The following is a 26717-nucleotide window of genomic DNA, read 5'->3' as shown; positions in this document are numbered from 1 at the left end:
CTCTTTTTATTTAAAATGCCAGGGTGAGAAACATTTCAAGCTAAAGGATAAAGTATTGGGGTCTAATTCAGGGCCAGTTAGAGCCTTGGCTGAATTTATCCCACCATTGCTTTCCTAAAATTCAGTTTGCTGGCCATCTGCCCCCTTCCAGAATGATCAGCAAGGTATGCACACGTCTGCTGGAAGTCCTAACACCTGCGGTGTGCCAGCACTTTCTTTCCCCTCTTGCAGAGGCAGGAGGAGAGGCATGGAGGGTGGGGAGAGGAGAGCAGTGCCAGTGGCATTGGCAGCCCCCTGCAGATGGGTGGTAGATGGCTGAAATTCTACATTATTCATACTTTTGGGTTAAGTGCTCCCCCGATTAATGAGGTCAATTGTAGCCAATAATATCTTAGTATAAATTTGTTGATAATGTCCTTTCCAATATAACCGCTAGGTTAAAACAAGCTGTAAGAGAGGCAGAGGAGGAAAGAGACCCTGTTCCCTGGGTACTGCCGGGCAAGGCCGGGTCTCAGTGAGTGGCCTCATGGGGAGGCCTAGCTCTCCAGGACGCCTGGATAGGATGGAAAGGCTCGGGCAGCTCAAGGAGAAAGGTGTCTCTATTTTCCTGTTGCTAGATTGGCATTAGCAACAGACTGTGTCAAACTTGAGAGTGGCAAATGCAGTCAGTGACAGGCCAGGTCTTAGGGAGGGGTCACTGGGGCAGGGGAGAGGAGTGGGCTCGCACAAAGACACGAGGGGAGCCAGCTCTGGCACCGGCGCAGCCCAGGCGAGTGGGAGTGCAACTGAGCACTGAAGCTGGGGTTTAAGAAATGGGGGCCACGGGAGTAACTGTGTGTGCTGGAGGCTGGGGCGGGGCCCCGTCGGCCCGTCCTTCAAGGTCTTGCTTCTACATTTTTCCCTTCCTCTCTTTTCCTTGCCCATTTCTTCTCCTCTCTCTTCCTTTCTTTCTCTCTCCCAGGCTTATGTTTATGATGTCTGAACTTAACCTTCGTTACACAGCTCATGCTTATATTTTGATGTGTGCTCTTCCATCCTCTTTCTAGTCCGCGTGTTTCTTACCTGTCCATAAGAGTGAGCAAGGATTATTGCTGTGTTTGTGGACTTTTATGTTCCCTGCTGGGTATAATGGTGGGTGAATTAAACATTTGGTTTTCTTTCCCCTCTCAAAGAGAAAACAGAAGTAAATAAAGCATCCTTTACTCATCTCGGCTTTTGCTTTTTTTCATTGTGCCTCAGTCGTCCCTGGTTACCAGAGAGGCTGGGGGGGAGTTCCGGAGTCAGGCTGCCCTTGAACTTGTCTGTTTGCTCTTCAGGTAGATGGGGTCAGCTACCTCCTTCAGGAGATCTATGGAATTGAAAACAAGTACAACACGCAAGATTCAAAGGCAAGTTCTGCCCCAAATTCTGGATGTCCTCTTCACAGGAGGCAGAGTGAGGACGTCTCTGATAAAGCCAGGATCTGGGAATTCAGCGTGCCAAACTCTGGAGTCAGTTGGGTCCTAGAAAGGTGTTTTCTTGTTCCTCCTTTCAGAGGATTATACTTATATCACTTTGGAAATGAAAAAACTTGGTGGGTTTCGACTCATTCTTCACAGAGCCCCGTTCACTTGGTTTCCTGGCAGGGTGCTCCCTTGCCCTCTCCCTTCCCTTCGCGGTCTCCCGGGCCACTTCAGCTCAGACTGTCCCAGGGGACCGGGGCTGAGCTCATAGGGTGAGCTGGAGACAAACAGCTCCCAGAATAGGTGAAACTGAGTGTGTGGATGTCCTTGGTAAACTATAAAGTCCAATGAAAATGTCAGATTTGTTCTTGTTACTTGTCTCAGCTCTTGGGCAAGCTGCCTTGTACAGAAAGCAGGAGACATGAAGGTCTTTGTGTCATTGGCTGAATTTCTGTCTCCCTGGCCAGGTGGCTGAGGATGAAGTGAGCGATAACAGTGCCGAGTGTGTGGTGTGCCTGTCGGATGTCCGGGACACCTTGATCCTGCCGTGTCGCCACCTCTGCCTGTGTAACACCTGTGCAGACACCCTGCGCTATCAGGCCAACAACTGCCCCATCTGCCGCCTGCGTGAGCCCGGGAGCCGCCGGCTGGGACCACAAACCGAGGAGCGCGCGGAGGAGGGGGCACGGCTGCCCTCTGGGCTGCCGTCCATCCTGACTCCTGCCACAGGACGGCCTGATCGCCTCTTTTCTTCCCCACAGCCTTCCGGGCATTGCTGCAGATCCGAGCCATGAGGAAAAAACTGGGCCCCTTGTCCCCAACCAGCTTTAACCCCATCATCTCCTCCCAGACGTCTGACTCGGAGGAGCATTCGGTAAGTGGGGCTGGGAACCGCTGCCGCCCGTGAAGGACGCGCACCAGAGCCTCCTTGCTGGCTCTTCACCTTTCACCCTTCTTTACACGACTTTGCAGCAAGTAATCAAACCTTGGTGCCCTGAAGTATTTAGTCAGCTGCCCGAGAGTATGCTGGGTTAAAACCAGCGGAAAATTGGAAACAGATCATTACAACCTCCCTTTTCTGCCTGGGGACCTTGGTGTCCGGTTCCCGCTGACCATCCCTAGAGCAGAGCTCCCGTGGGACCCGCTCTGAACTCCCCCAAGCAGAAACCAGGGGACGGTTGTTTTGGATTTGAATACAATTTACTATCTTTACCTGAATCCCTGAAGAAGGTAACTGTTTTTCTTTATTCCGTTTCATGGCTTCACTGCCCAGGAGCCGAGTAGATGAGGTCATTCACCCGGGTTTCGTAGTGTGAGTGTCAAGCCTTGAAGCTTTGCAGTTATAGACAAGCAGATACTGACTTTCTCCGCACTGACACACGAGTGGGAGAGATTTATTCCTCCGTAAATGGTCCTGGGATAATTAGTTAGCTATTTAGGGAGGAAAAATCAGTTTAGCATTTTACTCCTTACCGGGTAACAAATAAATTCCAGATGGAGTAACTAGTTAACTCTATTAAAAACCAAGCAAACTAAACAAAACATGAAAAGCCTAGAGTTCATTATAGATAATTCTGTAGTCAGCTTTGCATGGGAGAGGACTCTCTAAGTTTCAAAGCAATGGAATGCCGTAAAAAAACAGAATGTGTAGATTTTACCACATAAAAAATTTAAAACTTCAGCTGTGTGAAAGATGACCAAAATTAAAAGGCAAACAACAAATTGTTTAAAGAAAAAAAATGTATTCACAACATTTATATCAGAGGAAAGGCTAATATTTTTGCCATAGCTCATATGAATAAAACAGTAAATAAATGGGCAAAGGATATTAAAAAAAAAAATTCTCAGAAAAGGAAACATAGCTAGTTAACAATCATTTTTTAAAAAGTCAACCACAGGGGCTGGCCCTGTGGCCGAGTTGTTAAGGTTCCACGTGCTCCACTCTGGGGGCCGGGTTCACAGGTTCAGATCCCAGGTGTGGACCTACTCCACTCGTCAGCCATGCTGTGGAGGCACCCCACAAACAAAGTAGAGGAAGACTGGCACAGGTGTTAGCTCAGGGCCAATCTTCCTCAAGCCAAAAAAAAAAAAAGGAGGATTGGCAACAGATGTTAGCTCAGGGCAATTCTTCGTCACCAAAAAAATTAAAAAGAAATAAAAAGTCAACCACGTTAGAAATCAACAGGATGCAAATTAAAATGAGATACCATTTTTCACCTTTCAGATTTAAAAACTTTCCCTTAAAGATACTCTGTGCTGGCAGGGAAGCAATTAAAATAGGTATTCTGGGAGCCGGCCCATTGCTATAGTGGTTAAGTTCGCATGCTCCACTTCAGCAACCCAGGGTTCACAGGTTCGGATCCCAGGTGTGGACCTACACACTGCTCGTCAAGCCATGCTGTGGCGGCATCTCACATACAAAATAGAGGAAGATTGGCACGGATGTTAGCTCAGCAACAGTCTTCCTCAAGGAAAAAGAGGAAGATTGGCAACAGATGTTATCTCGGGGCCAATCTTCCTCACCAAAAAAAAAAGAAAAGAAAGAAACGAAAAGATAGATATTCTGTACTGCTTATAGGAGTAGATCACTAGAAAGATCATTGAAACAAAACAAAACAAAACAGCTGGATATATCAAGAGCCTTAAAAACATTTATACCCAGTAATCTAAGGTCTTAGAATTTAATACCAAGAAAAAAAGAGATTTATGCAGAAGGATGTTCATCACAGTGTTGTTTACAGTGGAAAACATTGGGTGCCATGAAAATACCCAGCACCAGTGGAGCAGTTAGGAAACTTATAGTATCTCTGAAAAGGGGATAGATGTGAAGAAAAATATGTTCGGTGAAATAAACAGGATATAAAGTTGTTATTTACAGATTGATCATAACTGTGTAAACAGTACAAGGGGAAAAGTTGGAAAAAATACACCAGAATGCAAACAAAAGTTATTACTTTGGGTGATTTGATTATTGATGATTTTTCTCCTTCTTTCTTTTCTGTATTTTCCAAAGTTCCTATAATGAACATATATTTCTATTATAATCAGAAAAAAAATTGACATTTTAAGAAGCTCATCTATAAGCAGAATCCTAGGAATGTGTGGTTCTTTGACATTTTATCTTTCTTCTGCCTCTAGTACAGAAGCTTTTCTTGCCAGACCCCAGACCGGATGTAAAAGGAACCCTTTCTCCAATGTAGGGTGGGAAACACTATCGTGCCATAAACCAAGAGCATTTAATTGATTTTTCAACCTGTCTCTGACCCCCCAGTCCTCAGAGAACATTCCTCCAGGCTATGAAGTGGTGTCTCTTCTGGAGGCCCTCAATGGGCCCCTCACCCCGTCCCCTGCGATCCCTCCACTCCATGTGCTTGGAGATGGCCACCTCTCAGGAATCCTGCCTTCCTATGGCAGCGACGGCCACCTGCCCCCTGTCCGGACGCTCTCCCCGCTCGACCGCCTGTCTGACTGCAGCAGCCAAGGACTCAAGCTCAAAAAGAGTCTCTCCAAGTGAGTAGCTGGGGTCCTTGATGAGATGCTCTCATCCGTCTTTCACCTCCGCTGTGCTGGCCCTTGTCCTGCGTCCCCAGGGCAGTGTCGCCCTCTGGGCTCTTCCCAGAGCTTCGCCCTTCACTCAACACCTGGGGCTAACACCTGGGGGAAAGGTTGTCCCATCCCTTAGGAGATGCGGTAAGATGGCTTATGGGTGCTGAGGAGGATCGAGATAGATCTCTCGAGTGTTCTGTTTTTGTGGGAAGGGGACGGGGGCGGGGGAGGGGTACAGGGAAGACAACATCGTTAGGGTCATTCAGGCCCCTGGGGAACGTCGCTTAGTCTGAAGACTGAAGGAACCGTGTGCTCTGTGTCTCTTACACATTTAAATCCAGCGAGGCACAAGTCACGATAAGCTTTCTGTGGCAGAGTAAAAGAGGATAGTTTATCGATGAAAATACTGAAACCCTAAAGATGTCAGTGGTTTTTCCCAAGCTCAAACACAAGTTATGGAAGGAGCTAAAGGTAAACTCGGATTTTTTGACGCCTAGAAGAGCCCCTCCCTGGCGCCCTCTGTCACCTCCCTGCTCCTTCCCCTCGGGGCTTCCTTCCCCTCACAGGCCTCCCTGTGAAGTCTGCTTAATGAGAGGCAGGCAGGGTCCAGTCTTTACCTGGATATCGGCCACAGCTGCTTTTCCCTCTGGCCTTTTCCAGATCCGTCTCCCAGAATTCTTCTGTGTTGCATGAAGAGGAAGATGAGCTTTCTTGCAGTGAATCTGAGACGCAGCTCTCCCAGAGGCCCTCAGCTCAGCAGCTGGGAGAGGTAATTTGCATTCTCCGCCCTTTCTCGGCTGTGTGACCTCAGGTGCTTTCCTCCCCTGCCCATGCCTCTTCAGGTCCACCTGCCTCCAGTCATTCATCAAACACCTTTTGAACACTCTCTGAGACAGCAGCGAAGGTGTCATTAGAGCCATTCTCTCAACAGTGTCCTGAGTCTGTGCTGTTTGCGGGCACCATTCCCTGTGCTGAGGAGAGAGCAGTGAGGACTCTAGGAGTCCCGCCCTCCTAGCGCTCCTGTTCTTGAGAGTGGGGTGGGAGTGGACACCAAGGACAATAAGTAAGAAAGGCACATGTCTGATGGAACTGTCAGATAAGGGAGAAAGGAGTGTCGAGGCTGGAGGTGGGGGCTGCTACCTTCACAAAGTGGTCCATTGGGGGCTGGCCCTGTAGCCTAGTGATTAAGTTCGGTGCACTCTGCTTTGGTGACCCAGGTTTAGTTCCTGGGCGCAGACCTAGACCGCTTGTCAGTGGCCATGCTATGGCAGCAACCCACATACATAATAGAGGAAGACTGGCACAGATGTTAGCTCAGGGAAAATCTTCCTCAGCAAAAAAGAGAAAGATTGGCAACAGATGTTAGCTCAGGGAAAATCTTCCTCAGCAAAAAAAAAAGTGTTCTATGAACAGAGACTGAAGGAGTTGAGGGAGCAAGCTATGCAGACATCTGAGAAAAGAGGGTTTCAGGCATAGGAAGGGCAGATGGAAAAGCCCTGAGGGGGCGTGCTGGGAGGTCAGGGCAGTGGGGTGGAAGATGCTGGGATTTCCTACCCTGTGCCCCTCGCCGACTTCACTTAACAGAGGCTCCTTACACCTGCTCTCAGTGAGGCCGGGAGCTAGGGACAGCAGAGCTACGAGGACGATGAAGTGGTGCCTGTCCCGGGAGCTCACGGTCTGGGTGGGGACACAATGCATACGTGAATCACAGCACCTAGCTGTTGCTTTGTGAGCGTTTGTTGAATGAATGAATGAATTGTAACTACAGAGAATAAGCGCGCCCAGAATGATAAACTGCTGCGGCAGAGAGTGAAAGTGGAGGAAACCAGAAAACGTGTGCTGGAGGAGTAGCTTTTGAGCTGAATCTTGAAATGTTTTAGACGTGGAGAGAAAGGCGAGAGACACGCCCAGTGGAGGGAACAGTGCGTGCAAAGGCGCGGGGCCAGGAGTCAGGGCTCGGAGCAGGCCAGGGGCAGCGGGAGAGCTCTGCTCCCCAGAGGCCCACCCCACGGGCACTGTGTCAGCTGGTAGATGGGGACAGACTGAGCCAGGAACTGCTCTGGCGGCCCAGGCAGGAGGGAAGGCCTGAGCTGGGATAAACGAGGACGCCTGGAGGAGAGAGGAGGGTGGTGGAGAGGGAATCTGCCTGGGATGGGGTGAGGTCGCGTGCCCAAGTGACTGATAGGTGGGGCGTCAGGAGTGGGCTGGGGGGCAAAGGCGGTGTTTGTGTTAGATCGACTGAGCTGGAACTGACCCGACGTCCAAGTGGAGATGCCCCGCAGGCAGTGAGGCCTCTGCTGGGTTTGTGCTCTTTTCCTTCCAAAGGAAAGCTGTTTATAATCCTGGGGAAACCTGGGGTGTTCCCATGTCACAGCTGCTGGGTGACCTGTGTCACCCGAGCTGCAGTCTTTGTGTGGCCCCAGCAGGTGCTGTGCCTCAGGCAGGATGTGTTGACTGAAGTTTGCACCTCCCCTGGGAGACAGCCATTCCAGGTCGGGGCTGAAGAGAGGTGATGACAAAAGAGAAACCAGCCCTGCCCCTGCGCGTTACTGACTGAGGATGGGGACCTCAGTCCTTCCCAGCATCTCCTTTGCTCCTCCTTGCCCAGGGCCCCGCCGTGACACCCTCCTCCAACAGGTTTAACTTGAGCTTGCTCCATTTCCCCCCAGGAATGTGGTGTAACTCCAGAAAGTGAGAATCTTACCCTGTCGTCGTCAGGAGCTGTTGGCCAGTCGTCTTGCACAGAGACGCCTCTCTCTTCCACAATTTCCTCCCCGGAAGGTACCCGCCCGAGGGAGCAGGGAGCGGCTGCATGCTCTCCCCCTCAGCCCGGCCCACAGCGCTCCTGGTCATTCCTCCAGGAACGCACTTGGGGGCAGCAAGTCAATCCTGAGCTATGTGACTACAGGGGCCCCAGCTCGAGAGGGAGGGGGGCTTGCTCTCCTACGATGAGTTGTGGGGGGGCATCACTTATATTAACCCAGTCCTGCCCTCGTAAGGTTTTCCTTTAACGTTGTGACAGGGAAGAGCGAATCCCCAGTCCCTGAGGGTGAGTTCTGAGCTCTACAATGTAAAGGGGCGGGAGCGTGGAAAACCTTAAATGTGAAACCTTTGTAGGTGGGGGCCAGGTAAGACCCTGACACAGGGAGGGAAATCTCCTCATTCAGCTCACAGAAACCATGCCTGACCTCCCGTCTCCTTCCTTCGACTCCTGTCTCCAAAGACCCCGCCAGCAGCAGCCTGGCCCAGTCGGTCATGTCCATGGTGTCCTCCCAGAGCCAGCACTCCCAGATCAGCACCGACACGGTCTCCTCCATGTCCGGCTCCTACATCGCGCCTGGCACTGAAGAGGAGGGCGAGGCTCTCCCTTCCCCCCAGGCCGCCAGCGAGGCCCCTTCAGAAGAAGGAGAGGTAAGGGAGGAGCCGGATGGTCCTTGCCGCTCTGTGCTGTGCACACGTGTCCCCATGGTGCTTGGCAGGAGCTCCACGGAAAACCAGGTGCCCGGTATTGAAGCAGAGACTCTGCAGATCTGACTCTTCTGTTGGGGGCCACTTCTGTCCTGGGGACTGCCAGGCGAGCTGGTCGGGGAGCCAGGGGGTTTGCACTTTCATTTTTGTTGCTTTTTTGCAGATGATGCCAGCAGCATCTCCAGACAGCAACTCCGTCAGCCTCGCTGAAGGGCAGGATGCAGAGGTAACACCGACGCGGACAGCAGCGCTCCCTCCCAGTCAGAGGGACTGTTGGCACTGGCTGGGGAGGCCAACAGGATGGGGGCTGTCCTGGAAGAAGCCTTCCAAGATGGCGCACTTGGACCAGCTAGAGGTGGGGTGTGGTGTCGAGGGAAGAGCAGCCACACGCCATGGTCGGTGACTGTCTGATGAGCAGAGGCGCTGGTCTCAGCGTAACAGGCGTGAGTGAGTTCCAGAGGGAACTCTCCCCGGCAGACCCTAGACCCTGAGAACGTGTTTGTCCTTCCTTCACTTAGCGAATATTCACACAGGTGGACAGTGTCGCAGGCGCTTCCTGGCACTGGGGAACATAAAGACCTGAGTGACCTTGTTTCTGCCTGCCCCCCACCCACTGCACCCATTCAGAACCCCGTCCAAGGGGGCAGGCAGGATTACGATTCAGCGTGAGAAGTGCCCTGACCGAGGTGTGCAGGAGGTCCGTGAAACACCCAGCTTGCAGTGAGGGTCTGGAAGTTTTTCTTGAGCCAGATGCTCTCAAAGGAGTATCTGGATAGGTTTTGGGATCCCAATGGATTTCTGAAAGTTTTATGATCTCACTGTTTGCTCTTTCATTTGACAACTCTTATTTCCACCTTAGAGAAACGTTATGAGCTAGACTATTACCAAGGCCAGTCCTGACATTTCTAGCGACATCTGTAACATGCCTCAGACCTGGGCCCTTCAGGCCGATCGGGCCACTAAACAAAATCCACCTCAGCTTGGCCTCCTCAGTACCTCAAACCCAGACTGGAAATGTATGATATTGATGTAGGCCCCGGAGTTAGATACCATTAGGATGACTAATTCTGCTTCAGCTGATCAATACACATATTTTACTGCTTTTAGACTCATAGCACCTTCCTTCTGTCCTAGGGAAATGATGTTATAGAGGAAGAGGATGGATCACCCACGCAAGAAGATGGTAAAAGACCTGGTCTTTTGCTCCCTCTTACTATATTTCTTTCCTGGGAGTCTTTAAAGGGTACTGAAAGGGGCACTGGTCTGACTTGGTGGCACGACTCGGTTGTGTGGCTGTTGAGAAAGGTTGTCTTCTTGATGAAATATCAAAGCAAGCAGGGTGTCCGAGGATTGCAGTGGCCTTCCCAGCTCTCTCTGGGCCTCTGAGCCAGGAATGTGAGGATGACGATGCTGCAGGAGATACACGCAGTTCTGCATTTACATTCAAAAGATTCTGAAGCTTCTCGGGCAACTCCCATCGCCTTCCTGCCTGTGTCAGCTTTTCAGCTGAGTCCCACAGAGCTGTACTAGCCCCGAAGTTTAGCAACAGCAGCAAAGCAGTTGTCCTCACTTGGGAGAAAGGACTATTGGGCGGTTGGTTTGGTTTTGCTTTAGGGAAGAAAGTGGCTGAGGTTACAATAACGGGGATCCTGGGAGCCAGAGGCACAGTGGTCAAGAGACGTTAGCAGCTTAGTGCAAACAAGTGCATTGTAGGCCATCACAGTGATTTTCTTTGCCGTAATTCAGGCCGCAATTCTATCGCCAGTTGGAAGAATCTTGTTTCTAGTACTGCTGGAAGAGAAGGGATGACCTGTGGACTGAGGAAGTAGAAAGAAAGAGGGTCGGGAAATCCCCCCGAGAAGGGACTAGTGCATATCCCGGGAACCAGGGTCTTCCCTCTGCGGCTCTGAGGTGCCCCCACAGACGGGCACCTCCAGCACAGACTTGGACCCTGCCTGGATGCAGATGTCATCCTAGTTGCTTCTGCTTTAGCGCTGGCCTTTGCTTGGGGAGTTCAGGGAGCGTGCATGCGACTTGAGCACTTTTGCCTGGCCAAGTAGCCCTGAAGGAGGGGACGGCCGCACTCTTGCCCGCCAGCCTGAGATGGGCTGGGCCCTTCATCAACTCAGTTGATGTCTTCAGTGCTCAAGGCTCCTGACTTGCCCTCTGTGATTGCTCCCCCAAGCAACGTTTGCTTCCGAAAAGGGCCGGGTGGCAAGCGGTTTCCGCCTGCACCTCTGTAGCCCACATGGTGGATTTATGTTTTCTTCTCTCCTTTTCACCAAGAAGAAAAAGTGGGGGAGCTTGGAAAAATAACTGCTAAAACTTTCCTTCCTCTCTTACATGTCTGTAGGTTTCTGGTCAGTTCCTTATAACATACTCAAAATAACAAATTCAGTCTCATAGGAAAATAAATCATAATTTTGCGAATGTGGTGATTCCAATTTGATATGCACCATTATCGAACCTAAGACCTTTAATTGTTGTTTTATGTATCTATCATTTTGCAGAGCCTTGTGGTCATAAATGCACCCCACACGCACAGGCAGACAAGGCAGGGGCAGGGGTCACTTTGCCAGTGGCTCCCTAGCTCTTCCTGGCCATGCTCCCCATCAGCCTTGCCTCCGGCATCGCTCTGCTCTGGGTCGGGTTCTCCGCGGAGCTATCCCGCAGCCCGCCCCAGGGGTCTGACTTACTGGTAAGGAACAATGGCTGGAAAGGGGCCAGTTAGGGAAGCGGCAGGATAGCAGGAGAACACAAACATGCCCTCACAATTTGATTCCTTTATTGTCTACTCTTTACCCACTTAATTACTGTCTTTTTCTTTTTTACATATGATTTGATTTTTTTGTCTCCATCCTTAAGATTTTGATTTTAAGGACAGCAAAGCAGAGAAGCCAGCCCCTCTCTAACTGCATTAACTCCGTTACAGGCCAGAGGACATGCGCATTTCTAGGTATGGAGTGTGACAATAACAATGACTTTGACATCGCAAGCGTGAAAGCACTGGACAATAAGCTGTGCTCTGAGGTCTGCTTACCCGGTGAGTGGCAGTCTGCTGAACATGAACTTGGTGGGAGACGCTCCCCTGCTCGCACCCCTGCTCTCACCCTGGGACACCCGCCTCCTGCCCTTCAGTTCCTACAAGAAGGCGCGGGCTGTGCTAAGATGCTGGAAACCAGTTGCTGAAAGGAAGCGAGGCGGCCTCAGGAGAGCCCTTGAGCTTTGTGCAAAGAGCAAGCCCTGCTCTCAGTGAGAATGTTGGGACAGGAAGAAAGGAGCAAAGATTCCTCTCCTGACTGGGCCTGACCGAGCGCCCTCCATCACGATCTAGCAGATCCCATGGCAGGTGGCCTGGTCTTGTTAGCATCAACAGGAAGTTTGAGGCAGATGGCACCTCTCTACAGAGGTCTTGGAAAGACAGCCTGGCCCTTGAAAAGGGAATCCATAGCCCCTCGGAGGAAAGTGCTGACTTAGAAGCAGAGAGGAATCTGAAGGCCAACACTGTATACACTAGCGAATGGCTCTGGGACCTGTGAGCTTTTGGGTACCAGCTGCATGAACTTACTAGATTTGGGTCCCAAAGGAGAGGTCAGGGGTTGAGGGTGTCTGTGCTCCCTGGAGCCCTAGCTTTAAATTTGATCTGGGGCTCTCAGTGTGCCCTTTATGCCTTCTCATCACACTGACCTCAATCTGGGATGCTTTCTTACAAAGGAACCACGTTAGTCACACTCGGAGCACTGGCCTCTCTTACTCTAATGCTCCTTCAGGGGCTCCAGGAACCGCTTCTCTCAAGCTGAGTCTTGAGGTAGATTAGGTCAAAACCGCCCCTCCTGGTTTCGCGGCAGAGAGAGTCCTTCGCATTGTGTTGTTTTAATCTCTTAAACATCCCCTGAAACAAAGACATGTTTCACCTTCAGAACAGCCACATCACACCACGGGTCCAGTGCTTACCCGCTCGGTGAAGTGGCGAGAGCGTTGGAGCAACACAGCCTCCTGCAGTGTCACTCTCAGTCAGCCTGTGAGAGACAAGGGTCCTCACGCCCTGGCCCCACACAGGCTGTGGCAGGGGAAGCCACAATTCTCAGGAGATGCTCCTGCAGCCTTCCCAAGGGCTGTCCAGTCCTTTTCCATTTGGCGTTGACCGAGTCCGGTCTGGACCGGAGCTGCGGGGTCGAGGGTACACTTCACTTCCTGCCTTCCTACTCCTCATCTCGCTTCTGTCTGTCCATTTGTTTTCCACGTCTTTTTGCCAAACGTAAATCTGTCTGTGTGGTTTGTTTCTTTTAAAACTCATTTATGTTCTCTAGACTTGGTATGGAAATTCATGTTCACTCTGTGCCAACACTGTCCTGCCCAGATGTGCCGTGCCCGACACCAAGCTTGCAGGGCGTGCACACATCCCAGAGGCCCCTGCTGAGGTTTCCAGTCCTAATTGGCAGGGGCCTGTATTCAGAATCCTAAGATTTTCTGAGAAAAGATATTTGTGAGAATATATTAAATTCCTGTTCCAGAAAAATGGGGATGCTTCTGTGGCAAGTGTTATGGGAAGGATGTGTTTTGAATTGGTGTCCTTGCGCACTAGTTGGGGAAGATGCCCTCTCTGCCCTGGTCTGTGGCAGCTACACCAGCCATCCTGTCACTGGGCTTCGGGAGAGAAATCTAGGTTTCTGCCTCCCTCACGCACCCCCATTTTTTGGCAGAGGGAGCTGCTGGGAATTGCTCTAGTTCACCATCCTGGTGGAAATTCAGCTTATTCCTTCTGCTTCCTCCTCTTCCTAACTCCCTCTGGTCAACCTGCTTGTTGACATTTATTCCATTTACGGGATCTCAGGAGGGGAGTGAGATCTGGAAGGAAGAAAGAACCCCGGAGGTCCCTTATGGTCATCTCAGGAGCCAGCCGTTCTGAGATTACACTGGGTTCACGGTTCAGTCCAGACATGAAACCAGATGCCTGTGACAGCTGTCGGCAAAGGGACTCAGGTATAAGCACTTGAGGTGCCCCATTGTGTCTCACCGGCTCCTTCGGGAGAGGCAAAGCGCATCTGTTCTCTTGGTAAAAGGTCTCTCTGGTTCTGCTGTTAGCACCACCCTGGTAGTAAAGCGCTGGGGAACTCTCTGGAACTATCTGTTGGGTTCAGGACAGGAGTATCCACTTTGGTAGGTCCCGTGGAATAAATAGGCCTCTTCATGCTCAGCTGTAAGTTCAAACTTCCGTCCTACAACTGAGATACCCGCGGGCTGGCTTGGCTCCTCATGTCCCTGCTCCATCAAGACAGCTTCTCAGGCCCTTGGTCTCTGCTTGAGTCTTTTTCCCTCTCCAAGCAGTTGCCACTCCCTTCTCAGAGGGCTGAGGAGAGGCGGAGCCCAGGGGAGCATCCCATGCTCTCCTTGTGCATGTGCTACCCTCCCCATGCTCATGCGTGCGCTGCCCGGACACCCAGTGGTGGTGAGGACCCCGCAGATCCCTGTCCTCACCACTCTCATCACCCTTGTGGGAGTGATGCTAAGAGGGCGCCTGTGCCATTCTAGCCCCTCTTCCCCTAAAAAGCCTCTGGGTCTTCTTGGGCCCCAAGACCAAGGCGGGTGGTGTATTCTGAGATTGTTCTGAAAGGTTCTCAAAGGGAGGAAATCTAAGTTGACAGGTTTAGGTGGTGAGCAGATTAGAATTGCCAGGCCATAAGTAGATGTGGTTCCAAGGAATTTGATGGAATATCACACAGGCAGCAGGATAGTGGTCAGGGGTCCACTGATAATTCTGTGAAAAAGCTCTGGGTAGTGTATATGATGGAAGAAAGCAAAGATGATTTAGGTTTGTTAGTGGAAATACAAATATATTTTTAAATGACTACATTGTGCAGGAGTGGGCATATCCAATAAAATCTGAAAATACTGATGAGACCTGAAATTCAGTTCACTCTCTTCAAGCCTCATAACCCAAGACTAAGACGCTACTAGGAAAGTTTGCGCTTCATGAACACTCAGGAAAAACCTGAATTCAGTTTCTTTCCCCTGGAGAGAAACTCCACGACTGAGCTATTATAGCCCTTAAATTTAAGTTGTAAAGGCAGGTAGAAGCAGGAAAGGGGTGTGTGTAATTTCCCTAAATGTGCTCCCAAAACCTACCTCTAGGGGTCTCTTCATGCTCCCATTTCTGATTGGCCAAAATGGGAATTGAATGGAAAGCACCTTTCTCTCTCTCGGGAGGAGGACTTTAAATCTGCAAGCTCCATTTTCTGGCTGAAGAGCCGGACAAAATGGTAGCACTCGCTCAGGAAGTCCTCCCTGGCCTTCCCGGCTTACTTTCTGCACCAGGCCCGCCCTCTGCACGCGGTGGGCCGACAGCAGCCGCAGGGTTTTGCTGGGGGCCGGGTAGGGTCCTTTTCAAGGGAAAGGGCCTCTCGTAACCACTGTGAAAGCACAGAGCGTATCAAGAAGCCAGGGAGGACAGAGACTTCAGATCGGAGGCTCGAGTCTGTCCCAGAGGAACCACTTTGGGGCCCTGGCCAGGGATTCTGGATTGGTGGAGTTTGTGGCAAGGCCTAGGGTGAACTCGGGACCGCGCGTGGTCCCGCGGGTCCAGGCGTGCTGGCGGCGGCGGCGGCAGTCACTTTGCGCATGCGTGTGTGGCGGTGGTATTTTGTGCGTGTGGGTCTTCTCTCTTGTTCACCATTTGCTTTTGGTCTTTCCTACTGAACAGCCGCAGTTCCGGAGTCCTGCCCCATAAACATTGATGAATAGGTATGAGATCTACCAAATTATATACATGAACCAACAACTCGTTTTATTTTGGGGTTCCTGAGTGAAAAGGCAGTCTTGCCTCATATTCATCCTGTCACACTTAGAGTGCCACCTTTAGGCGGGGCAAAGGCACTGTCGCCCCACGTCCCAGACTCTGGCACCCGGGGATGCAGATTCCCACACTCCATTTGGGTGTGAGATACCTGAGACCTTCCTGTTCCACTCGCTTCTCTTCCCTGGGGTCCACCTCCACAGGCTATTATGAGGGCCTTGCGATGGATTATCACACCAGGACATCTATGGGAAATAAGCAGGTTAGACCCGCTTAATCCTAGTGTTGCTGCCATTAAAGGGTTTCGTGTCTTAGGCTGGCCTCCCCTGAGGCTCACCCGGACATTCGTGATGGCCTCCCTCAAGCGTGAACGCAGTGAGTCAGGCCCCGCTCCACACTTGGTCGGCCCTGTCCACTGAATGAGTTCTCTGATGGGAGGGGCACCGTGCTTGGCTCTGCCCGGACAGAAGGAGCTTATGGTCTAATGGAGGAGTTCGAGGATTTAGCAGTTTCCAGCAGTGTGAGAGGTGAGGCAGTAGCACAGGCCACCAGGGGAGCACTTCAGAGCACGCTGAACCTCAGCTGGCTGGAGGGCCTTGTGAGGGCAGAGTGCTGGCAGATGTGGCTCAGGACGTGCACAGGCCAGAGGATGGAAGGCCTTCCGTAACCTGAGAGTGAGGGCTCCATCCTGAGCGTGCAGGCAGCTGAGGCCCTGCTTTCCACTCACAAGGAGGCTCTCACTGCCCTGGGTGGGGCCAATCTGTAGGCTGGGAGGACAATCTGGGGGAGAGATGAGGCTGGCCTGAACAAAGCCGGGGGGCTGGTTGTTGAGCACATTCTTGAGTCAGATGCCCTGTTCTGCACACACTCCTGTTACCTAGTTTGGTCCTCACAGCAATCCTGTGAAGTAAGTACTCGTCTCCCATTTGATGGATGGGAAAACCAAGGCTCCCAGTAAAGTGGCCTGCCCAGGATCACACAGTCAGTAAGTTAGAAACAGGGAGTGAAGCCCAGGTTTTCTGACTACAGATTTGGACATAACTAGGAAGTGAACCAACAGGAGGTGGTGACGAATTGGATACAGAGCACCAAGGAGAGAGCAGAGCCAAGAATGGGTTTCTGGCATGAGCAGCTGGTGCTCCTCGTGAAGGAGCGGCAGCACATTTGGGGAGGATGATGAGTTTAGTTGGTGATTGTGGGACCCCCAGGCTCTTCGGCTAGTGTCTCCTGAGGTTGATGGCACCAGGCGATAGCAAACGTCAGCAGGCTGCTCGGGTGCAGAAAGAGATGAGGAGCAGGGGTGCTGGAGCGATCACACTGTCCTCCCCAGATGCCATTCTGGCCCTGGCACCCACTTCCCATCCTGGCTCCCGCAGCAAACTGACACTCTGGGCCCAAATGAACTCACTCTTCTCACCCCTCCATTTCTTCCTGCCCTGATGAAAATCTCAGCTAGACCCAATTGTCCACCAAAACATACAGGCAAACTTCAAAACCAAATAAAGATACAAAAGTGGATCATAGGGTAAGTTTACAAAACAAGGAGCATCCTGCAGGTCCCTCTCTGTCAGTGGGCCACAGTGGCCATGGCTGTACATAGCCCAGTGGGGCAGGAGCAGCCCCTGCGCCTGCTGCCGCCCACTTCCCCCGAGCCTCTTTCTCATGTGCTGTGGCTTGCACACACATGGGAGTTTCAGGTAACTCGCATCCTGCTGGCTTCTGTACCGACCTCCTGGGCTTCCCTGCTGGAGACGTCATCTGGACCTGGCCAAAGGTCCTATAACCTTCCTTTTCTCTCCTCCAGGTTCCTGGCAGGCCGATAACAACGTCAGTCGTCGGAACACGCAGCACCGGCGCTTGTCATCCGGCAGCCTGGAAGACCCTGAGAGCAGGCCCTGTGTGTGGGGCCCTTTGGCCATCTGAGAGCCCAGCCCCTGTACCAGGACTCCTCTCCGTCCTCGCCTTCCGTCCTGGCCTCCCGGGACCACTGGCCTCCTGGGCATCCTCAGCAAGACACAGGGAGACTTTTCATATCCACGTGAAAGCTGGAATGTTGAGGTCACTTGCTCCTTCTCCCAGCCTCGTCTCCTTCTATACCCCTGCTCCTTCCCCTCCCAGAAGGGACTGGAAGCCTCCTTGCTCCTTGTGGTCTAAAGTCACTTGATGAACTGCGGCTCTTGAGACCCTTTGCTGAGACCCTCTGGAATATTTCCACCGTATCTTGGTCTTCAGGTGGAGCCATGGTCCACAGGCTGGTTGTTTCTTGTGCGTCTTTTTGCTCCTTTAGAAGGTAGACCAAGAAGATTTGGAGTTTTGACAGCTTCGTTGCAAACACCCATCTGGCATTTTCACGTCTCTGGGGCATCGTGACCAATTTGAAACGTCTGACTTGGGGTGGGGTTGGGGGATGACTTCTGTGAGAAGGGAAAGCCATATTTCACTCTAAGTGGAATTTCCCTCAAAAAGCATTAGGAGCTCCCTTCTCAAGGAAGAGAAACAGCGGCAACAAAGATTGGTTGAAAAAACAGTTCTTGCTTCTGCTAGCGGACTTAGTCTCCTCTGCCTCATGTGTCTGTCTGCTTAGGAAGGAGACCTCGGACCTGACAATTCCCCAGCTAAAGGGCTGCCCTTGGGAGGGTTATTTATGATCAGGTGCGTTCGTGAAGGCCTGGGACTCCATCCTAAGGTGACATTTCAAAAAACCTTTTTTTACCAAATGTCTGTGCCGGGCACTGTGGTAGGAGCTGTCAGGTCTTATCACATTTTGTCACTACAGCCCTGTCAGGTGGCATTCTTATCCCTATTGTCCCCCTCTCTACCCCTTTTTGTTAATAGTTGGAGAAGTAGACTGAGAGAGGGGTGGACCAGTGATCCTCAAATTGGCGCCCCGGAGCCCCCAAGGAAGTGGCGGAGAGCGCTGAGCTGGGGCCAGCAGCGGTCTGGGAGCCTCCCCACCCCATGTTTTCCTCTGCCGCCTTCCAGATCTGCTGAGCCCCATGGGGGCGGGGGAGGGATTGCCTTCCATAGGCTCATTAAAGATTCAGTGACACTGTTGTTCAGATTGTGCCCACCCCACCCCACCTCAGTCCAGAGTGAGGCATATGAACAAAAGCTTGAAACGGCAAGCCTAGACCGGAAGCTGTTGGGAGTTACTCCCCTCTCAACACTAGTGTTATCCTTGGAGTCCGCATCGCTCTCGGACAGATGCTTCGTCTACTGGCTTGTGGAAAAGGTGGTTGTGTAGTGGAGCGTGAGATGGGGAAGCAAATATAGCACGACGATTTGTGAGGCTGAGATGTGGCAGAGCTGCAGGCTGTGCCCTTCATGATGGCCTGTCTTGGCGTTCGGAATGGTCACTCTACAAGAGCTTCTCAGGGCCGTTTCCAAGGCTTCAAAGAGAGCCCAGTGCCCAGGGGGTCCTTTGCACCTTCTGTGTGGCTGCTTTGCCCCGCCAGGCAGGTGGTGACGCTCACACTGCCTAGTGGTTGTGGCTCACATCCTGCCCTGGGTGGGGGTAGGAGAGGAGGGCTGCTGTCCTGACAGATGCACCATGAACAAAGCCGGAATTTAAGCTTCTGACTTGAGTTTCCGTGTCCACCCTCTATGAAATCCTACAGTGGACTCTGCTGTTTCAGGCCCCACTTAATGTCCTTTGTTTGCCCTACATTCTTACATATTTAAGATTTGAGCAATAACCCCACTTCCTGATTTCCTTGAAGTTTGAGCCCCAGAACCACCAGGGGCTGGAGCTTCCCTTAGCCTGGGGTGGTGGCACACAGACCTCCGTCCTCTCCTAGCGGGTAGTAGTCACAGTGTGGTGTTACCTGAGATGAAGGAGATGCAGGTAAACAGTAGCCACAGTGGCCAGGAACCCTAAGAGGAAGCTGTTATCTTCACCCCTTCTGGAGGGTCTGTGTCCTCTCCCAGGAAGGAGCTCAGAAAGAGTCCTTAAGACCTTGGTTCCATAACCAAGACATACCTGGGTTAGAAATGGTCCCTCACTCCTTGTTTCTCAGACAGTTCCTTCTCTCTCTCTCTCTCTCTCCCCCCACCCCCCACCTCTTTGTATTCATTTAGCTCTTTGGTGAGCAGAGACATCCCATCATCCCATCCAAAGGTGCTGGTCCTCAGTCAGCCTGATCAGGGAACAGGGCAGCTGCCTACCCTACCACCCGAGCCCATCATCTGGAGACAGTCATTGTGTCTAAGCAGTTGACCCAGAGAGAATGCCATGGGGCCTGGCTTCTCACACGAGGGCACAGACCAACTGGAGGCCTGTAGCTCCTTCCTGCCACACTCAGGTCTGAGCTCTCCAATGGCCTCCTGGTGGTGTGGTGATCCTGGCTGCCTCGTAGAGCCTTTTTTCCTTCCCCTGCCGGGTTCCATCCCACCAGAGTTCATGCCCACTCTGGGGCATCTCCTGGGCGCAGACCCACACTCTTTAAGCCGTCTCACCTGGGGAGAGGTAGTGTCCTGACCACCTGATCTTGGCATGTTGGTTGCTCACTTTGCTTTAGGATCTGCACACCTGGTGTGTGCAAGTGTGTATGCTTAACTGTTGTGCCATCTGTGTACCACTGTCACTCCCTGGAGTACACTCATGGGCACACTACAGTGGGGACATCAAGGATGCAATATTTATGGATTGCTGCATGATTCTTAAAAATGAATAAAACTGTTTACAAGGGAAGGAGAGCTGTTAATTGCATAGGTGGCTTCTTTGTGAAATTTCTAACTTTCTCCAGCACTCTAATATTTTTACTCAAGAGAATCTGGAGGTGGAGGAGTGGGAGAGGGCAAGGGGTCAGGGAAGACATGCTCCTGGGCGGGAACTGCTGGGCCATCCCCTGGGTACCGGCTTCCCACCCCCAGCCCTCCAGCTCAAGCACAGAGGCCTGGCCATGGAGCCCTCACCCCACCCTCACCCTTAAACCGGAGAACTTCCAACACTGCAGCTCCTCAATAATTGAAGAGCAGGAAAGCTGGTGGCAGGAGGGAGGCCAGGGGAAGGGAGGAGGAAGGGCCACAGTCCCAGCTGTCTGTCCAGCCTTAGTCCCTGTCACTTAAAGGTTGGTGAAATTAATGAGGCAAATGGCCCCTCTAGGAGAATTTGCCAAGTCCATGGCTTTTCTCAGTTTTACTCACGGGCTCTGCTACCTCAGCTATCTGGAAAGGAGGGAGAGCACTTCCGCAGAAGCCTCTGGAATGTCAGCTTCCGGGAACCTTGCTGAGGTCAGGAGCGGGGAGGAAGCCGCTTACCGGGAAACACTGGATTACCCTACCCGCCTTGCTGTGGCTGCCTCAGGGCAGCCGTTTCTGCGGATCTGAGCGGCAGGTGGCATCGGAGAGTCAGACCTGCCTGCGGGCATCAGAGAGGACACTCAGGGTCGGGAGAGAGGGACAAGTCGCAGAAACGTGAGGAAGTGCCACTTGCAGCCCAGAGGAGAGGAAGGAAACCCCCAAGAATCAGGTTCCCGAGCCTGCGCCCGCTCCCAGCCTTGGCCCCCGCGCCCTGGGCTGCGTCCCAGGAGCCGCCAGCACCTCGGAGCAGCCCGGACTGGAAGGGGGCGGAGGCGAGAGTGCGGTTCCCGGGCGAACGGCTCGTCGCGTGCCCGGGGCCTCGGGCCGCGCGCCTCTCCGAGTCCTGCGCGGGGCCCTCGCGCGGGAATGCGCGGAGCCGGGACGCGGTGGCGGGTAGGGGGCCGGGTGGCGCGGGAGAGGGCGGCAGAAGGAGGGAGTTCGAAGAGAGTTACCGCCAGAGAGAGTGGCAAGAGCCCGCGGTCTCCTTGGAGACGGGCTGACCAATGGCAGCAGCGGAAGCTGTTTATGGGGGCGGAGCGTCGCCATAGCAGCAGGAGAAGCCTTTGGAGCGGCTACTTAATGCCGGTCCTGGGGCCGCTGTCGCTCAGAGAGGCGCCGTCGGGAGGGGGGGTGACGAGGGGCGCTAGCGGGGCCCTCGAGCTGAAGGCAGAGAGCCGTGGGGGGTGGGAGAAACTTCTTCCAGAACCTTCCTTTGGCCCAGGCTGCGCTCTGAGCCAGGTAAGGGACGGGAAGGGCTGGGGGCCGAGAGAAGGGAGATCGTCAGTACCAGCCCGCTCTCCCATCTGTCCCTGACGGAAGTGGTGGGCTGGGGGACTGACATCTGAGGAGTTTGGGGGACACTCACTTCCCGCCCTCCGTAACTCTCTGTCCTGTTCCCTCTCCTTGCCCGTGATCCCCCATCTTAACATCCCTTTTCAGAGATCAGACGGCCTCCCCCGCCCCCTGCCCCGTCGTACTGCCCTCCCGGGCTCCCTCGCCCCATTTCCACTTGTTGCCGGAAGAAGGGGTGTCTGATTTCTCGCTCTTAGGGAGAAGGGGATAGCCTTTGACGCCCCTACCTCTTCCCTCAATCGGCTAATAAAGTCTCCTCTAAAATCTCGAAGAGGAAAAGAAGAGGGAGGCGGATCTTGTAGGGGTCGGACCACCCGGGCATTGCTTCTGTTTCCCAGACCTTGGCCCTAAAAGATCCTCTCCAGCTGCGGGGACGACTTTAGAGGAGGCTCCTCCCTCGCACACACTCTCCCCTCGCGGGTGGGGAAAGAGTGTTCAGCCCCCCCGCTGCGGTCCCCGCAGGCACCACATTCATATTCGGAGGAGGCGACCCCCGGGTCGCGGGATGGAAGCGCGCGTCCGAGAGGCTGTGTAACTGGAGCCGCGGGAGTCAGCGGGCCGGAGAGCGCGGCGGGCCACCCTCGGCTCAGTTCGTGGATGTTGACCGCCCCCTCGGAGAGTCCCCGCAGACATGGCGGAGAGCTGGCTACGCCTCTCGGGAGCAGGGGTGGTGGAGGAGGCCGGGTCTGAGGGCAGCCTGGAGGAGCCCGATGCCCTGGATGACAGCCTGACCAGCCTGCAGTGGCTGCAGGAATTCTCCATTCTCAGCGCCAAGGCCCCCGCCCTGCCCCCGGGGGGCACCGACCCCCACGGCTACCACCAGGTGCCAGGCTCGGCGGCGCCGGGTTCCCCCCTGGCGGCGGACCCCGCCTGCCTGGGGCAGCCGCACACGCCCGGCAAGCCCACGTCGTCGTGCACGTCGCGGAGCTCGCCCCCAGGGCTGCAGGCCCCGCCCCCCGACGACGTGGACTATGCCACCAACCCGCACGTGAAGCCGCCCTACTCTTATGCCACGCTCATCTGCATGGCCATGCAGGCCAGCAAGGCCACCAAGATCACCCTGTCAGCCATCTACAAGTGGATCACGGACAACTTCTGCTACTTCCGCCACGCTGATCCCACCTGGCAGGTAGGGGAGGCGCAGGAGGCCGCCGCTCCCTCTCTGTGCCCTCCCTCTGTTCCCACTCCCGCACGGACTGGACTCATGTCCCAGATCCGCAGGCCAAGTAGGCGCGGTGCAGCTAGGGCCCTGAAGGAGGAAGGCCATCGAGGAAGGACCTCGAGGGAGCCCAGTTCTTGGAGCTGCCCCCTCTTTGACTTCAGAGAAGGAGCGGGAGGATGTTCAGAGGGTTTTAGGGGTGCCGATGCTGGGGTTCAAAGGGAAAGCACTTGTCACTCATCCAGCAGGGCCAGCCCAAAGACCAGGGCCAGACTGTGCGTGGACACAGTCCCTAGGAGAGGGTGATGGACTGAGGGACACATTTTTGTCCCAAGTCCTAGAATTCCTAGACGCTGCCCTGACCAAGGACAGTTTGCAAGGGCTGACTCAGAAGCGGAAGCTGGAGTATGCCCCCTGCCAGGCTCTGCATCCTGCCTTAGTCCAGTTGGCTGCGGGGGGAGGGGGAGTGCTGTGGGGTGTGAAGGCCAGCTGTGTCCTATTGGAGGGGCTATGGGGCCTTCCTAAAGCTGCTGTCCCAGCCCCCAGCTCCAACCCCTCCCCAGTTTCCTCCCTCCACTCCTACCCCTCTTCTCAGTCAACATCCCTGGGGAGACAATTACCTGAGCCAGGTGCTTTCCACAGGGGCTCTGCCTCCCGCACTGGCTTCATGTTCCAAGTCTCTGGAACCTGGCACAGAGCAGCCAAGGGGCCCAGGCCGGCATGTAAACATCCCAGCCTTGCCAGGGGGCACTACCCACCCACCTGCCCTGCTGTCCAGGCCCAAGACCCCTGTCCCCTAGCATGATTTGGACAAGATTACCCACCCAGAAATGAAAAAGACAGGATGGCAATTTGAGGCTGGGCAGACATTGCCCTGAAAGTCTTCAACCATCAAGATCAGGGGCTAGTTGAGGGCAGAGGCCCTGAGGATGCTCAGACTCTTCCCTGGGGCATCCACAGGGGGCAGGCTGCAGGACCACAGTCCCAAGCTCTTCCACATTTGCTTGGGCCCTGACCCTGAAGCAGTGCCTTTGCAGCCTCAGTGAAAAAGCAGAGACACACCCCCACACACACAGACTCTACCCCAAGCCTGCAAAGCTCAGGCTGCGGGAAATAGGCCCCAGGAATGAGCGCTATGCTCTTGGCTAGGTAATAATCAACTGAGGCTTCACAGCCTGGGGTGGGTGGAGGGGGCCGCGGGGGGGGTGAGGGCCCAGGCCAGCAGCCGGCTCAACAAACAAGGAAAGTCATCAGATCCCCCCACACTTCATCCCTACATACACTCACTCACACACACCCTCACACCCTCTGTTGGTTGCCCAGCCCCCCCTCGACCTACTCACTCACTTCACAAACAGAGAGGGCCAGCCAGGCCCAGGCGGAGGGAGATGGCCGTCCAGGCCCTGGGGGAGCTGAGGCCTTTGGCCAGAGGCCGCAAGCGGCAGGGTAAGGGAGGGAGGGCAGGACGGGGTGGCACTGAGAGCCACCCTGCGGCTCAGGGCTCGGATGACTGAGCAGGCAGATATCCCAGCAACAGGGAACAAAAGCCCCCGACAGCACTCCTGGCTCCCCGTGCCCTGTGGCTGGTGTCCCAGAGCCGCCTGGTCAGAGCAGCACCTCTGTCCCGCATCTCCCATTGGAGAGAAGTTGGTGGGGGGACGTGCAGGAGCACTAGGAGCCACCCATCATGACCCCCCACCCCACCCCCCAACCCCGCCGTCCTCCTTCTCTTCTCTCTCTCTGTGCCCAGAATTCCATCCGCCACAACCTGTCCCTGAACAAGTGCTTCATCAAAGTGCCCCGGGAGAAGGATGAGCCCGGCAAGGGGGGCTTCTGGCGCATCGATCCCCAGTACGCCGAGCGGCTGCTGAGCGGGGCCTTCAAGAAGCGGCGGCTGCCGCCAGTCCACATCCACCCAGCCTTCGCCCGCCAGGCCGTGCAGGAGCCCAGCAGCACCCCGTGGCCCGGGCCGCTGACCGTGAACACGGAGGCCCAGCAGCTGCTGCGGGAGTTCGAGGAGGCCACCGGGGAGGCAGGCTGGGGTACAGGCGAGGGCAGGCTGGGGCATAAGCGCAAACAGCCGCTGCCCAAGCGGGTGGCCAAGGTCCCGCGGCCCCCCAGCACACTGCTGCTGACCCAGGAGGAGCAGGGCGAGCTGGAACCCCTCAAAGGCAACTTTGACTGGGAGGCCATCTTTGATGCTGGCACTCTGGGCGGGGAGCTGGGCACGCTGGAGGCCCTAGAGCTGAGCCCGCCACTGAGCCCTGCCTCGCACGGGGACGTGGACCTCACTGTCCACGGCCGACACATCGACTGCCCCACTACCTGGGGGCCTCCAGTGGATCAGGCTGCCGACAGCCTAGACTTTGACGAGACCTTCCTGGCCACGTCCTTCCTGCAGCACCCCTGGGACGAGAGTGGCAGTGGCTGCCTGCCCCCGGAGCCCCTGTTTGAGGCCGGGGATGCCACCCTGGCTGCTGACCTGCAAGACTGGGCCAGCGTGGGTGCCTTCTTGTAAGAGGCCAGGCCCCGCCCCACCTCTGGACAGTGCCCGAGTCAGGGCCCAGACTGCCCCTCAACACAGGCCCATGGACACCCTACCACCCACGCAGGGGCTGGGCCAGGTCTCCCAAGGCTGGCCCCGTGAGGCCACATGGCCCCCAGCCTGGGCTGCCCTCAGATTCTAGCCCCGGAGGCTGAGAACTGAGGCCCAGGACCAGAATTGCTGCCTCCCCTCCCCCACCCCCCCATACACACAGTGTTTCATTGACCCTCATCTTCCCTGCCCCAGGGACTGCTAAGGGCCCTGCACTGTGAGAGCTGTGGCCTGGAGGGGCCCTGGCCAAGCTAGAGAGCAATAGTACAGGGCCCGCCCCAGAGCACCTTGGCCTCAATGTTTCTCCCTTTCCCAGCTTTCCTCCCCAGGTCTCTATCCAGAGAAAGTTCCCAGGTACAACAAATGCTAATTAGATGACAGCAAATTAACCCCCTGGAGGCCTCTCCCGGCAAAGCCTCCCTGGGGCTGGGGCAGGCAGGAGATGGGGCGGAGCTGGGGGGAGGGGCAGAGAGAGGAGACAGAAAAGAGGTGGGGTACCTGGTGGGCAAGATTTTCTAAGGCTTCTGGGGTCTTCTCCTGGCTCTATCCCTGGAGGTGGGGCAGAGGGTGTAAATCCCCAATCTCTTAGCCAACTTGAGGCTGAGAGCAGCGAGGAGTTGGGCTTCTGGGGGTCTGGGGGCAGGGTCCACTAAGCTGCAGAGGGGAGTGGGACAGACAGACTAATGTAGTGAGTGTAGTTATAGCTAGGTCTTAACAGGGAGGGGCACCGAGCTTGCTGGAACCACTGGGACCAGCTGGGGGGATCGCCCTGCGCCCCTGCCTGTACTTGTTGGGGGACAGTATCGTGCTCCACCCTGAGCCCCCTGGGCTGCGTCCCACATCCACCCTCCTGCCCCATGGGGCAATTTAACCTTTTTCATGGAAAGTTATTTGCAATAAAAATTTTAAAAAATAAAGTTTTTAAAAATCTGAAAATGGACCTACTTGCAAGTTTCTTTGGGAAAAGGCATGGGCCAGTTTTGGACCAGGGGCTGGCTTCCCTTCACTGCCCAAGAGGGGAACGGCTGAGAGTAACATGGGGGGCACTGAAGGGCTGCAGAGCCCCTGATGAACTCCTCACGACCTCTGTGTCTCCAGGGAGAAGGGGGCCGGGAGGCAGCCTTTGGGGGTCTCCTGCTACCTGGGTCTCAGCACCTCCATCTGTGCAATGGGGTGACCCACACCCACAGCCCCCAGGGAGTGGGAAGCAAAGGAGGCACAGCGCCCGCCCTGCCCTGAGCACTCACGACGGCCAAGCACGCCCAGGGCTCCGCTCACGTCACGTCCCCCACCGTGAGGGCCTGCCCGGGCTCGCCCGCCACAGTCTGCAGTCTCTGGCCTGGGCCTGTCTCCAGAACCTCCCTCCCTCAGTCCTCTCCTGGAGGCACAGGGTGTGAGGTCAGGGCCCCAGTCCCAGAGCCCCACTTCCCACCCTGGCATGTGTTCACCCAGCCCGGCGCCCTCCACCAATGCAGGCTTGAGGAGGCGGAAGGCCACCAGGGGAGTTGGGGTGCCCAGACCTTACTTCCCCGCTCACGCACACTGGCAGGTGCTTTCTGT

The 26717-nt window shown here is 54.6% G+C and overlaps 2 protein-coding genes and 1 long non-coding RNA gene across 9 annotated transcripts in view; 2 read left to right on the top strand and 1 right to left on the bottom strand.

The window, feature by feature from the left end:
* Nucleotides 1–19939, top strand: part of RNF157 (ring finger protein 157) — a 71829-nt gene extending 51890 nt beyond the window's left edge. For 6 of the 7 annotated variants that reach the window (XM_070483663.1, XM_014839891.3, XM_044744578.2 and 3 more), the window contains 11 exons: nt 1317–1388; nt 1910–2069; nt 2204–2316; nt 4714–4952; nt 5649–5757; nt 7658–7769; nt 8212–8399; nt 8620–8682; nt 9591–9639; nt 11389–11499; nt 17054–19939. In XM_070483663.1, the coding sequence (XP_070339764.1) occupies nt 1317–1388; nt 1910–2069; nt 2204–2316; nt 4714–4952; nt 5649–5757; nt 7658–7769; nt 8212–8399; nt 8620–8682; nt 9591–9639; nt 11389–11499; nt 17054–17172 (1335 nt within the window). In that variant the 3' untranslated portion in view covers nt 17173–19939. Of the gene's footprint in view, nt 1–1316; nt 1389–1909; nt 2070–2203; nt 2317–4713; nt 4953–5648; nt 5758–7657; nt 7770–8211; nt 8400–8619; nt 8683–9590; nt 9640–11388; nt 11500–15156; nt 15198–17053 lie in introns of all 7 variants that reach the window. The other variant, XM_070483664.1, reaches the window with a different exon arrangement.
* LOC123276010 (uncharacterized) lies at nt 1186–7752 on the bottom strand. The gene is made up of 4 exons (XR_011493941.1): nt 7693–7752; nt 5606–5875; nt 2656–2873; nt 1186–1348 (listed from the first exon to the last, which is right to left on the bottom strand). It is a non-coding gene; the product is annotated as an uncharacterized lncRNA (long non-coding RNA).
* Nucleotides 19940–20628: 689 nt separating the features above from the next.
* Nucleotides 20629–26093, top strand: FOXJ1 (forkhead box J1). Its single transcript, XM_014839888.3, has 3 exons — nt 20629–21288; nt 21865–22531; nt 24312–26093. Exons 2-3 carry the CDS (start codon nt 22034–22036, stop codon nt 25077–25079), a joined length of 1266 nt encoding a protein of 421 aa, XP_014695374.1. The 5' UTR covers nt 20629–21288; nt 21865–22033; the 3' UTR covers nt 25080–26093.
* Nucleotides 26094–26717: the final 624 nt, after the last annotated feature.

The sequence above is a fragment of the Equus asinus genome, chromosome 13 (assembly GCF_041296235.1).
Source record: "Equus asinus isolate D_3611 breed Donkey chromosome 13, EquAss-T2T_v2, whole genome shotgun sequence".
Taxonomy (NCBI): domain Eukaryota; kingdom Metazoa; phylum Chordata; class Mammalia; order Perissodactyla; family Equidae; genus Equus; species Equus asinus.
The sequence above is the reverse complement of the archived record's forward strand: the minus strand, read 5'-3'. Positions and strand labels throughout refer to the sequence as shown.

Coding starts and splice junctions, on each gene's coding strand:
- FOXJ1 (XM_014839888.3), top strand. CDS start 22,034: ATGGCGGAGAGCTGGCTACGCCTCTCGGGAGCAGGGGTGGTGGAGGAG. Junction 22,532..24,311: donor ACGCTGATCCCACCTGGCAG/GTAGGGGAGGCG, acceptor CTCTGTGCCCAG/AATTCCATCCGCCACAACCT.